Consider the following 13,750-nt stretch of genomic DNA (forward strand, 5'->3'; position numbering starts at 1 on the left):
GGTATTTAATATAATGAGTTCAGGGCGGCCTGCTTTCCACAATTCGCTGTTGCAGTTTCCATAATTTTGTTACTGAAGTATTATATTTTCGTCACATTTTGGTATATTTTATTATAAATTAACCTAACTTCACTTCTTGAGTGTTGTTTGAATATGAAACAAATATTTGATGCGTTTTCAATTTGCTTCGCCCCCACACCTCCCACACGAATAAAATCCTGGATACATTCTTGAAGAAGGTCATCACACTGAGATCAAGATTTTCGAAAACTCCATTAGAAATACAAAAAATTATAACCCGAATAGTCACTTTTTCTGTAATTTAACCGACCCCCTTTCCAAAAAAATTCGCTTCCTACCGTACCAAATAAATGTTCGCCAAAACAAAGAGTATAAAACAATACTTTTCCGTCATCTTACGGAGCAATCGCAATTTGACCCAAAAATAGCGAACTAAAAAACTACGGGTTAGTCACCATTTAGTTTATGATATTGAAAAGCACAAAAAAGGATTCCCAACTTTCAACGGCTATTCTTATTCTACTCTGAAATTTTATATTCTGAGAGTCACCCTCATTTTATGGACAGTGGCGTCAATTCACAAATATCTGGGGAGGGGGCGCAAAATGCATTTTCCAAAATATAGGGACAAGCTTGTCATTTTTTCCAATTTTTTACATGAACAAATAAAGAAGTACCTTTTTCAGTGAAGATACACCCCAAAAATATTAGTTTTTTTCAATTTAGGGGGAGGAAAAAAATCTAGGGGACACGGGAGCCCCCTACACCCTCCAATTGATGTAACTCTTCATGGCTTTTATGAATGAAAAGATGGAAATGGAATTTCAAAGCAGTTACTTCAGATAAGTTAATTCGGCAATACAGTTCGATTTTAAATGATACTGTATTCGTCCAGGAAATAAAATAACTTTTATTTTTTATGTTGGTATTTCGGGGATATACAAGATGTTCCAATAATACGCAATGTCTACCCGGTAAAGCAAGAATTAATAGTTGCATATATGTTTATTAAAAAACATGACTAAGATAGCCCTTTCCCCGGGGACTCTGGAGATCCTTTCACCCCGGGAAGCATAGTTATTGTACCTTCAGACTATACTAAAGGAAATGGATATCTCAAAATTGTAATCAGATATACTTGGAAAAAAGGAGGCGTGGGAGGGAGGCTAGTTGCCCACTACTTTTTTGGCCACTATAGCTCTCAATTTCCTTTTGAGAGAGCCTTCTTTCGATCTTCTTAGTCCATTCATTCATTACAACCACCCATGGGAAAAACAAAATTCACATCCTGTGATCTTTTTTATAATAAAAAATACAAAATTTCCAATTTTGGTAGATAGGAGCTTGAAACATTTAATGTAGGGTTCTCTGATATGATGAATCTGATGGAGTGATTTTTATTCAGATCGATCGTTTATTGGGTGTATTTCCTCCCTTTTTCGAAAATAAGTCACATTTTCTCTGTCTTTTAACTCTTCGTGGGTAGCATTAAACTTAATGAATTCCATACATTAAAATCAGCATAAAAAACCAATTCTTTTGATGTGTTAATTTTTGTCAAATCATTTTTTAGTTTCGGCTACTATTGGGCTGAGTCACTGCTTACTCACAGTTCGTTACCATGGACTATTCGAAATCGACTATCAAAAATTATCAACGACTGTTTTGAACTGAACTTATAAACCACAGACCAAGTATAAAGCTATCTGGTGTGGTCTCTCACCACTCACCAACTTACTCAAACGTGCCTTATCAAAAAGAAGGACCCTTCTCCTTCAACTGGGATAAAAAAAAATGCAAAGTAGGCAATGCATTGAGAGGAACTACTTAAGAAACCAACTGCCAAGAATTATCAACCACTGTATTAACTCGAAACTTAAAAGCCTCAGACAAAAAAAAATGCTTTCAGTGCAGTTCTGTCGAGAAGAAGCGCCTAAATGCGTTTAATCATGGAAGAAATCTTTTGGTTGGTTAAGCGCTGTTTCTTGAAAGCAACTCTCTAAGGAATCGGATGACTTCTAAGAATATTTCCAAGGAAACTATGCAGAAATTTTTGAGTTTACCGATATGAAGAAGAACTTCAATAAAGCAAATAAAATGCTTTCTTTTTACGAGACATTTTGGCCGTTAACATCAAATCCATCCTTTCAAAAGACAGCTTTTCAACAGGGCCTAATTTTGGGCCCACTCCATTTACATAAAATAGAAATCTGAAAATTATTCTGATTTCAAAAAGGGCAGATACTCACCTTTCTTAAATTTTATTTATTCAGCTTTGATTTTGAAATGGGGTATTAGAATAAATTTGGCACCTCTTGCTCTTGGAGCTGCACCCATCAAATCACCCCCTGGTGCATCTTCTTTGGCTTTTCAATAATTTTCTTTAAAAATAGTTATCATGGTGCCCAAGGCCGCACAAGCAGTTGTCCCCCTCCAAAAAGCATTGATCAAAAAGGGAACGGGATTACAGAATTTCTTCTGTAATCCCCTCTTTCAGATTTCTACGCCCTCTTTCAGATTTCTACGATAGTCTCAAATCAAAATATCTTCAGTTCAATTCAATCCAATTTATTTCCAAAACGGGCAGCGGACAAGCGGAATATTCGTTTACTCGTCAAAACATAAATGTATATAGACAATCTATAGTCAACATTTATGAAATAATGTAAAATAATTCTAATCATCCGCTTAAAATCAGTACACAATAACATATCCCCTCCAATGACAGTTTTTCAGTTGTTTACATATTGAAGTTACAGGATTGCATCGAGAATTATTGTAATTATTAATCCAACACAGAAAATTTGAAACGAAATATCTACGGATAATTCAGACTTCATAAATTGATAAGGGGGGTCGCAGGGTTTGCAAATTGATGTCTGTTTTTAGGGAATACATTTTAATCCGGAAGAGCATTTCTACAGATACTGAAGCGGTAAAACAATATGTTTCATTAATATGACGAATCATAAAATGTTCCTGGGAAAATATCTATAAATAAATGAGTTCTCTCACTTTGAAGGAAAAGCAGAAATAAAAGATTGAAGGCAGCGAAATTATTTCCTAAAAATCAAGCAATAGTAAAGACTTAACGCGGTGCTTCGAAACTACGTGTCAGAACCACTGGAACAGCCGTAGACTTTAGTGCCCCAGTATACATTAATATACCCACAGGTTTGTATATAAGAGCCACTTTCGAGGGAGTTAACATTCTTAGGGAAGGGGAGCGGATCTAAAACTAAAATCAATTAATAATGTGTCTAGGTAGTCATTTTTTCATTGCTTTAAGAAAAAATGTTTATGCGAGCAAAAATATTAGAAGATTATGAGAAGAGGGCCAAAGGTACTCCGACCAAAAATGTTTTGATACTCGAAGACTACAACTTCCCTATTTTATAAAACGAGCTTTCGAGAATGACTTTCTTGATTGAATGTCCGTTTCTATACGCATTCAAATTAGAATTTAAATCTTTAATCAACATATTGTCTCCGCTTTCATCATAATCACTTCCAATATATAAAAAAAAAAAAAAAAAAAAATCGAAAGGAAATATCTTGGAAGTGGCCGGACATAACCTGTTAAGGAATATGCCAGCAATGATTAATAAACTTCAAAATATTTACAAAGACGAGTATACTAATAACTCAACACCATTCAACTCAACCTATTTAGCCCAGCCCCCGTTCAACTTAACCTTCATTTAACTCAACCCTCATGCAGCTCAACCCCCCGTTTAAATCAACAACGACTATATTCAACCCCAATCAAGCTCAACCACATTTCAATTCAACCCCTCCAATGAGTTAGGTTAGGTTGAATGAGGGATGATTTGAATAGGCGCTGAGTTGAATGGGGGTTGGGCTAGTTGAGCTAAGTGGGGTTAAGGACCAGGGGGAGAAGTTAAATGTGGGTTCAGTTAAATAGATGTTGAATTGAACAGGGGTGGATTGAATAGGGGTTGAGTTGAACGAGGATTAAGTTGAACGAGGGATGAGCCAAATGGGTCGAGTTGAAGAAATTCAATATAACAGGGAATGAATTACACACCAGTAACTACGCTTTCGAATCCGATTGGATTGAAAGCCATTACCGAACCCTGTGATACACACGATTGTCTACTCGCATTAGGCTCCCTCAAATTACTGGTGTATCTTTAATTGAGATAGCCAATGGGCTATATCAATTCGATTTTCTTAATTTAATTTTAATACTAGGTTACCCAAAACTGCATGAGTTTCACACTTTATGTAGGATTGTGTCCAGAATTCTTGCTCGGGGGAGGGGGCACAATAATGAAAGAAGCTGTTTACCTCCCGTAGACTTTTCTATCGATCTCAAAGAAGGGTTTTTTACCCTTTTTCAACTTTTTTCCAAAAATTGGTCATTTTTAAGACCAATTTATGAGTCAGGTTTTTTTTTAGTTTTCATGAAAATAGTTTTTTTCAACTGCATTATCACAACGAGTTTCTTGTTTGAGGTTTTTTTGGGGGGAAGGGGGATAGAGCCCTGACTTTTGGGATAGCTAAGTCCATATAATTATTTGGAAATTGCATAGTTCATGCCTTAATGGTTTGACACAAGATTCCGCGTACTTTCCATTTGTTTGTTGTTTTTTCTGTTGCATTCTGTTAATTTGTTGTCATCAACTACTTCTAGAGTAACATCTGACTTGAACAAATATGCTAATTTCCAAATAGGCATGTCTGTGATGGCAAAGTTTTACCAGATGTAAACTATAGATAAGATTCGCCTTCCTCTTTTTGGTCAAGCTAAAAACTAGCAAGTTCTGTTAGTTTGCCTATTGGCAAGATATAAGCAGTCAGATATATATATATATATATATATATATATATATATATATATATATATATATATATATATATATATATATATATATATATATATATACATATATATAGGGGGTTTTAACCTCCCTGAAATGTTTGTCCGACTCGTAAAAAACCGTTACAAAATGAATACAAACAAAATTTTGATGCATTTTTAATTTATATATATATAAAAAAAAAATTAATAATCCAAAAAAAATCTTCCCCCAGAAAATCACAGCCAAAGCAAATTCCACTTGAAATTTTTAAACAAATACCAAAATGGGGATACTTAAACAAACTATTTATACAACGGCTAATGCAGAGGGGCCATAAGACTTTAATGCACAGCTGAAGTTTTAGGGACAGAGGGTAATCTTTTCTAAATGAAAATACAAAACCCGTAGCCAAGAGTCTTCAAGGGAGAAGGCATGTACTCCAAATTTTATCTAGTTTAGCACTTCATGTTGTTTTTCAGTCGAAGCAGTTCGGCACTTTTTTTCACCCTTTCTTTTCTTCTGTATTTTTTCCTTTGATATTTTTTTTTCACTTCAACAACCATACTATTTTCAGGACTTTAAGGTTTGTGCTCCCCATGGAAGCTGTTGGTAAATTATTTTCTTCGGCCATGTTTAAGAAAAATAAATTACAATCATTCAATAGCCTCCTCAACATTCTCCTCAACAGCTCACTCTTTACGCTAAAGTTTGACTTTTTGTCCCAATTGTTTAATAATGAATCCTAAAACACAAGGGTCATTTAATTATAACAATAAGAAGCTTTTATAAAAATACAAAAAAAAATTAGCGTGAAGAGCAAGGTGTTGACGAGGAGGCAAACCTTCTCATATACATAACAATCTCTGTTCGTTTTAATTCTTAATGTTGCTCCTTGTTTTCAGTTAAAAAACACTTGTTTTTTTTAATTTTTTAATAAATAATAAAGTTCGATAAATTTTGATTCCACATCCGGGAACCTTTATCAACTTGACAAAAAAAAAATGAGTAAAGCTAAATTAAACACAATATATGAAGAAAAATAAAAAAAATTAACAAGATGTGAGCTTTATTTTTATTTTTCGTTAAATGTTGTGTTTAATTTAACTTTAATTATTTTCCGTTGATAAAGATTCACAGACGTGAAGTCAAACAATTTGGATCTTTATTATTTAAAGCGTGTTTTTTTTCTGTTTTGTCTCATTGCTTTGTTTGAATATTGCCCTAAACCCGTTTTTTAATCACTTCAGCAATCTTATTAGTTTAGCCCTTTGAGAATGAAAGATTTGAGTGTCATTGAAAGGCGCCTTTCTCTTAGAGTTTGGAAAGCAAAACCAGGTCATAGAGAGCACCACCATTCAACTATAAAGAATTAAAGATAATGTTTAGGAGTGAGGCTTTATCATGCAGTAGCCAGTAAGTCATTAAAGTATGTAGTTTTCTTTAGCTCTTCAGAAATCAAATTATTTTTCAGTCGAACTAGTTCAGCACTTTTCATTCTTTTATTTATTTTTATTATTTTTATTATTTTATTAAATATTTAATTATTGTATTTGATTTATTATTCTAATTAATTATTTATATTGTTTTAATTACGTTCAGCATTTTTCATTGTTTCAGTAGTTTTTAATCAGTATTCATTATTTTCAGTAACTTAAGAATGGATTATCATAAGATAATCAATAATCATGGGTAATAAATGGATAAGAATGGCAATCATATTACTATTTAGACAATCCACTTCAGCACTCTCTTTTGTAAACTGAATCTTTTCCAGTTTTTTTTTTTTTTTTTTTTTTTTTTTTTTTTTTTTTTTTTTTTTTTTTTTTTTTTTTTTTTTTTTTTTTTTTTTTTTTTTTTTGCTTCAGTGATCATACTACTTTCAGTTTTTTAAAATAAAATATTTAAGTGTGACTGAGAACATAACTTTCTCTTAAAACTTGGAAAGCAGGGTCTTATCATAAAGAGCGTCAACATTCGACTGTAAAGATAATGTTTTAGAGTCTCTTCATCTGAGAGGGAGATAGTAGCCATAAAAACTGCAAATCAGTAAAACCTCAGAAGTTCGGTGAATGATTTTATGGAATTGAGAATCGTCGTACTAGAAATCTCGTAATCTAGAGGCCAGATAGCTTTTTAAAACAGATAATATCCTTTAAGAATTCAATGCATTTTTAAAGTTCTAGCTTAAAGGGGAATTTCTACTAGAGGCAAGCAAAAAAATTCGATGAGAGACATAAAAAGGAGAGAAATATTCTAAAAATTACAGAAATTGGGAAATAACAAGGAAAATATAAGACATTGACAGGGTATTTACTTTTTATAATTTGTAACCCCCCCCCCACATAGGCACCTGGGAATGGAATAATGTTTCGTGTCAAAGAACGTCCTATAGGGATTCTACTGTTGCTTTTTACTGGGTCACCTGCCTATCATTACCATATGCATCCACAGTAAGACATGTACGTTGAAAGACCAAAATTCTAAAATGCCAAAAAGTGGACAAATTAGATGAGAAACATTTAAAAACGTTGACATCTCAAGACGAAGCAACGGTTCAAAGGCCCTTAACTGTGTGTCAGGACACATTGTAAGTCAAACCTAAGTCCTTACGATGGATTTCCTATAGTGGAAGGATATTGAAACTAAAAAAAAGGATAAATGAATAAACCATGTAAGAAATTACGGGAAAATCTTAAATTTTGGGTAAGAAAATAGCCCAAAGGCCTTCCCCATTGGAATCATAACGACATTTGAAATTCGATACATTTCGGGGTTTAAATTTGCTTTAATAAATTTAATATAAGTTAAATTTAATAAATTTAATTAAATTTAATAAATTTAATAATTTAATAATATAATATAAATTTAATAAATTTAATATAATTTAATAATTTTAATATAAATTTAATAAATTTAAATTGAATAAATAAATTTAATAAATTTAAAATTTAATTAATTTAATATAATTTAATTTAAAAATTATTAAATTTAATAAATTTAATAAAATTTAATAAAATTTGCTTTAAATCAAACAGCAAAGAAAAACTCGGAAAATAAAGGGCTGAGAACTCTCTACTAAGCCTACAACTCAGTTCTGAAGATTTATTTTATTTTCCAGAAGAAATAGAATAGCTTTTCTCTTGGTAAGAACTCGTAGAATCTTTATAAAAGCAGAAAATCACTCCTTTTAAACTTTCATTTTCCGGTTTGGAATTGAGGGGTCGCTTTCTCTAGGAAATCATGTACAACAAGTGGCGTAAGCCAACCGTGGCAGAACTGGGCCAAGCATTTTAGGGACAGTTCCAAGCGTGGCGGAAGAGCGCGGTAAACGCGGCGCGAGATGCACACAGGGTGGCGGAAAATAAGCGCCTTTGCGTTTGGAATATAACATAACATTGAACAGCTCTGAATACAAAACAAAACACAAATACATGGTCAGGGCAAAATCACCAAGAGACACCATATAGACGGGTATATGGATACAATGGAGAAATGAAGAATCGGTTCAAGCGCAAACAAGTTCAAGAAATTCTACAATAAATGAAATAAATGAACCAAACAATAACCAATAAACAGTCATCTAGTTATATTTGTCCATGTTTTCAAAAATGACATGTACATTCAAATCGGAGAGAAGATTGAAGGGGTTGAACATTTCGAAGTTGCACCCTTTTCCTCTATACGTCCCGTAGAGGACCAGTAGGAAGAAAAAGAAGAACAATCACGTAAATATTTCGCCTGTATACAATATATATATATATATATATATTCCAAAAACAGCAAAATAATTCGTTCTGAAAATTGGCATATTACCATTTTCTGGTGTGAATAAAACATGTAGATAGCTCATGACTAAAGGAAATTTCTTCACCCCTCCTAGTCTCCTAATATTTTTCATAAGCCATCTGCTTACTGAATTAAATATCTCTAAAGTTTGAAACTGATCCAAAGCAACTCGCGTCCGTGGTCGGAGACACGTTTCATTTTGGTTGTAAACTGGTCTTAAAACAGTTGCAGATAAGACTGGTTTCCCACCTTGTCTTGAAACAGTTGCCCCGTCAGCACTGGGGCTTAATTGCATCGCATGAAGCATTAAGTGTTACGGCAGAAAAAGTTAGAAGAATAATTTGCATACCAGGAGGACGAGCTCCTGTAAAAAGAAACTAAATTTGTTTTGCGAAAAAGATTAAAAAACTGTCTTCATTTTTACTGAGCGCAGCCCAGTCCCCTGTTAGTGTGTTACCGCTTTACCATGTGTTACCGCGAATTTCAGCAAAATGATGAATGTTGACATACACCGGTGAATGTCCGAAATTTCTTTTTTTTTTTTTTTTTTTCTTGGACTATGTCAGTGTTGCCAATTATGTTTTCAATTTAGTGCAAGGTTTGATGATGGCAGGTTAGGTCAAATTAGAGAATGAGAGGTTAGGTGAGGTTAGGTTAGCTTAGGTTTTTAACCCATTTCGGATATATAGAACCAAATTTAACCTACCCAAATCTAACTTAACCTAAACTAATATAATCTAACCCGAAACGCTGACTCGCAAAGCAAATTGAGTCCAATTAGAGGAACAGGAATTTCGGACATTCACCGGTGAATGTCGACATTATCCAATTTCTGGCATTCACGGACATACAAACAAAGGAAGCTAAAACCATTATCCAATTCGTACATACAAACGAAGGAAGCTAAATCCATTACAATTGATTGAGGCACTTCTATAACAACACGGCATCAACTGAATACCTTGTCCATTTGGTAGGCCAGTTCGGTTATAGATTTTTCCAGCCATTTCCCGAGAATCTTTTATTCCAATTTTTCCAGGCTCGCACGACTGAGCCAGGGCCAGAGAAATTGTAACAAAATATAAGGAGGCAATTTTTTTTACGTTTTTGTTGTTTTTTTCATACTTTTTTTTCATTTTCGCAAATGCTGTTCTTTTTGGATCACTGAGTGACCAGAAGACAAATTTTGTACTAACAAAATGTTCATTTTTTTTTCCAATAAGATAAATCCTACGACAACGATGAACATAATTGTAAACTGTTTAATTTCCACTTCTACAAGATCCAGTCCAAGTAGCTTATGTACAAAAGAATTTCTTCTTTTTTTTGGGGGGGGGGAGAGAGGCTATAATTAAAAAGTTGATTATTAGCTTCAAATAAAAAATCCCCAGAAATTCGGGAAAACTTGAAATTTCGAGGAGGGTCTCGAGGGCCCCACCTGCGTACAGCCTTGATCTAGTTCATATTACCCAGTCGTACAAAATAATAAAATACCTATTTGTAGGTCCACAGAGAAAAACAAGTTTAATATCCAAAACCTTCCTCAATCTCCGTCTCGGATGAAACTGGGGAAAACACTGGAGACAGACTGCCGGGAAAACAAAGATGTTTCCCCTTCTCTTTGTCACTTGTACGCAGCACAAAGAAACACAAGTCCATTTGTATACGCATATGTACAGATACATTATTTAGAGGATAACTTACGGACATAATAAAAGACAATGTATTTATTCAAATATAACTGTTACTCATTAACAAAAAAAATATTGGAACTAACACGTTTTGAGCGACTATTAAAAAAAACAACCTAAAGATTGGGTATAAATTAAACCCAAATAAACTTAATTTTACAAACTTTTATAACCAGATCTATGAAATCGAGTTGCTCTAAGAGAGTTTTCATCTATTCTGTGGGACCTTAGTCCCCTTTTGGCTGCTCGTAGCTATGTCATGGATGCGTAGTAATTTTTAGTTTGTTTTGCTTAGAATGTTTTCGCATTTTTGGAAAATTTTGTTTCACATTATCCTGTTGTTGATACTTTTGATACCTTTAAAAATTTTGTGTTGTAAAAGTGAAACCTTACAAAATAGATCTTCTGCTTAAATAAAGTGCAAAAAAAATTTCAGCTTCACAACTTCACAGGTATCAAAAGTATCAAAAAGAGTTGCTTTCAGTACAGCGGAAGAAACCCAATGACAAAGAGGGGGTTGGGAGGGGTGTACAAGATCTACACCTGTACAATGTGCAAGATGTTGTTGTAGCAGTGGAGTTTATTTCTTGCTTTTAAGAAAGTTTCTTGTGTAATTTGCTTAAAATACGGGATTCGAACCGGTAACATAGTTATTTTACTACTTTGTCTGTGCTTCTTCGTGACTTGGCCACTTCTGGTTAATTTGTGGGTCTTGAGCTCGAATTACTTCACGATAGATGTCACGAGCACTGCAAGGTAGCCTGGTGCAAAGTGGGCTAAGTTTTTTTTTTGCAATGAACGGCTCCTAATGCTCGTAGTAATTCCTTTTTGTTTTAAGATTCTACACCACTAAGATTCAGCATAACTAATAATAACTAAATAACTTAAATAATAAATAGAAAATTAGTTATTAATACACTTCAAAGAAAACAGTTACTTTTGTTCTTTTTATGTCAGACAAAATTTGTTACGTTTCTTCTTTTTTTTTCTTTTTTCTTCTTTTTTTGCCAGACAATCGGTTTGTAAATAAATGCTAATACCAAATCATAGTATATTTGATAAGACTTTATATATAATGTATGCCAATTTTACTCCGTAGTTTGTCCGAACACTATATGGATTGACTGTCAAGGGGGGACTAATGTACTACCATCTGTTGCGTTTAAAAACTAGTTGGGGAGATTAGGGGAGTGAATGGTCCCAGCTGAATTATAAATATAAAATCTAATAGGCGTTTGTGAGCTGATTTCATTGTTAGGGCTGGGTAAAATATGGGCTGATTCTTTGGGAGAGGTTACATAAAATCATTACTCTTAATCAGTTTATTTATTAGGTTGTCAAAATTACTTGTACTTAATGAGCCCGTAAGTGGGATTTTCTGAGCATTAATTTCGTGAATGTAAATATATATGTAGAACCCTAAGTCGCCGAACATGCGAGTTCCTCAATGAGCAGAGATACTGATCGCCCATGTATCCTGCAAAAAACCTGCTTCACATTGTTTCTAATAATGATAATAATGGTTATCATTGATATGGTGATGATGATAATAATTGATTAGGATAAATCTATCAAGAGAATACTATTCGTTTTTTCGCATTAACAGAGGCTGAAAACGTTACACCAAATACAACTTGACTCAACATTAGAAAACCAACTTCTGAATATTAACTACGGAAACATCAATACGTAGTAACCATGTTCTTTGTGAGCCTAAAGCCTCATTTAAAATGCCCCCATGCATCCGTAAAAAAGCTTCTGAACACAAACAGTGTGAAAATAAATGCGTAAAAACCAAAATTAGTGTAAATACGTGAATGACTTAACGTGATTAAATGTCATGACTTAACGTGATGACTTAATTACTTAACGTGAAGTTAAAATCACGTGAAGGACTTCACATTCCTCCACCTGCAAAAGGCCAACTTCATAACGTTCCTAGCCACAACTGACAAGGCACTATTCCTTTTTTGTATAAAACTTGACCCAAGATACCCACTTTCGGAAATTTAGAGAGCCGTAATTTAATAGCCGTCTGAAAAACGCCTACGGAATGACGATAAAATTGCCGTCTTTCGGGAAACAATAAAACCATTGAACTGTAGAAAACAACATATCGAGAACTGGCATAGGAAACCTTTATATCACTTCTATATATTTTTTTTTCATCAGCTGATTCCTCAACTGATCTCCTGATCAGCTGACTCATCAGCTGATTTCCCCATGAGTTTCCTCATCAGCTGACTGACCTGCAAATATCGAGATTCACCAGACCAGACTTTAAAAAATTTAAGAAAAAGCTCTAAACATCCAAGAATGAAAAGAGCAAAAAAGATCCTCAAAACTCGGCCTTCCACAAAACCATAGCATTACCCTCATTTGGATTTTTACTTAATCCTGAATTTTTCATAGGATCTAACAACGATCTGGCTAAAGACTGAGAAGCCTAAAGACTGAGATTTATATTATTAAAAATTAAAACGTAGGACGATCATAGAAAGATGCCCAGGAATAGTTATTATTTGTATAATGACTACCATATGCTCATCCTTCAGTTAAAAAAAAAAAATCCATTTTTCGGGTAACAGTAAAAAAAGTTATTTTTGTACTTTTTAAGACATTTGGATACATTTGGATATAAAGGAAAAATATTTATATATTTTTTTAAAGGTGAATAGTCTGTGATTGTCTGTAATTCCACCATTCTGTTGTATCTACCCATTCTGGGATGTCTATGAATATTTTACTAATATATACCCTAGATTTTACCTATTGTACCCCTTACAATAGGCTTTAGTTACTATTAATTTCATTTTAGAAATAAGAAAAAAAATGTCATCTTGTAGCTTGTTTCTGTTAAAAGATGGCACGAATACAGAACTTCGGCATTCAGGCAAATCCCCCCACCTTAAAGAATATCATAACTCACGTTTCCCACATGTTTTCGTATTCGTCACATGACTTTTCTATTTTTAAAAGTTTTGACAAAATTTAAATTTAATAGAGGGTGGCGCACTCTCCACTACCAAGGCTACACCTCCAAGTGTACAAGTTTCACCTCACCTCGCCATGCTCCACCAAAACACATCACTCTACCACGCAAATGCTTGGTGTAGCCTACAACATTTCTGAAAGTGGGCGGCCCCTCGGCAAGAACACAAAAGCGAAGACAGAATTACCTCAACTGTATCCGAAGTATCGGGTGCTCTGTTTTGAGTCACTGAATGACTATCCAAGGTTGTGGCCTCTTCATCAGTCTTCGCGGCGTCCTAAAAGAAGTAGATCATAGTTTAAAATATATCACTATGATTATGACATTTTTTAGTTTAATGGCCTGGCTTTTAGAGTCAAACTTGAGGATGAAATAAAAAAACTTCACACTGCATCACCAATAGTACATCAAATATATAATTATGTCAGTTGACC

General features: G+C 33.8%; 1 protein-coding gene across 1 annotated transcript in view; it reads right to left on the reverse strand.

Moving 5' to 3' along the window:
- Positions 1–2,532: 2,532 nt before the first annotated feature.
- The window catches only part of LOC136028416 (uncharacterized), a 128,218-nt gene continuing 117,000 nt past the window's right edge, over positions 2,533–13,750 (reverse strand). Inside the window, exon 4 of the mRNA XM_065706255.1 lies at positions 2,533–13,593. Coding sequence (XP_065562327.1) covers positions 13,417–13,593 — 177 coding nt within the window. The 3' untranslated portion in view covers positions 2,533–13,416. The remainder of the gene's footprint in view (positions 13,594–13,750) is intronic.

The sequence above is a fragment of the Artemia franciscana genome, chromosome 6 (genome assembly GCF_032884065.1).
Source record: "Artemia franciscana chromosome 6, ASM3288406v1, whole genome shotgun sequence".
Classification (NCBI taxonomy): Eukaryota; Metazoa; Arthropoda; class Branchiopoda; order Anostraca; family Artemiidae; genus Artemia; species Artemia franciscana.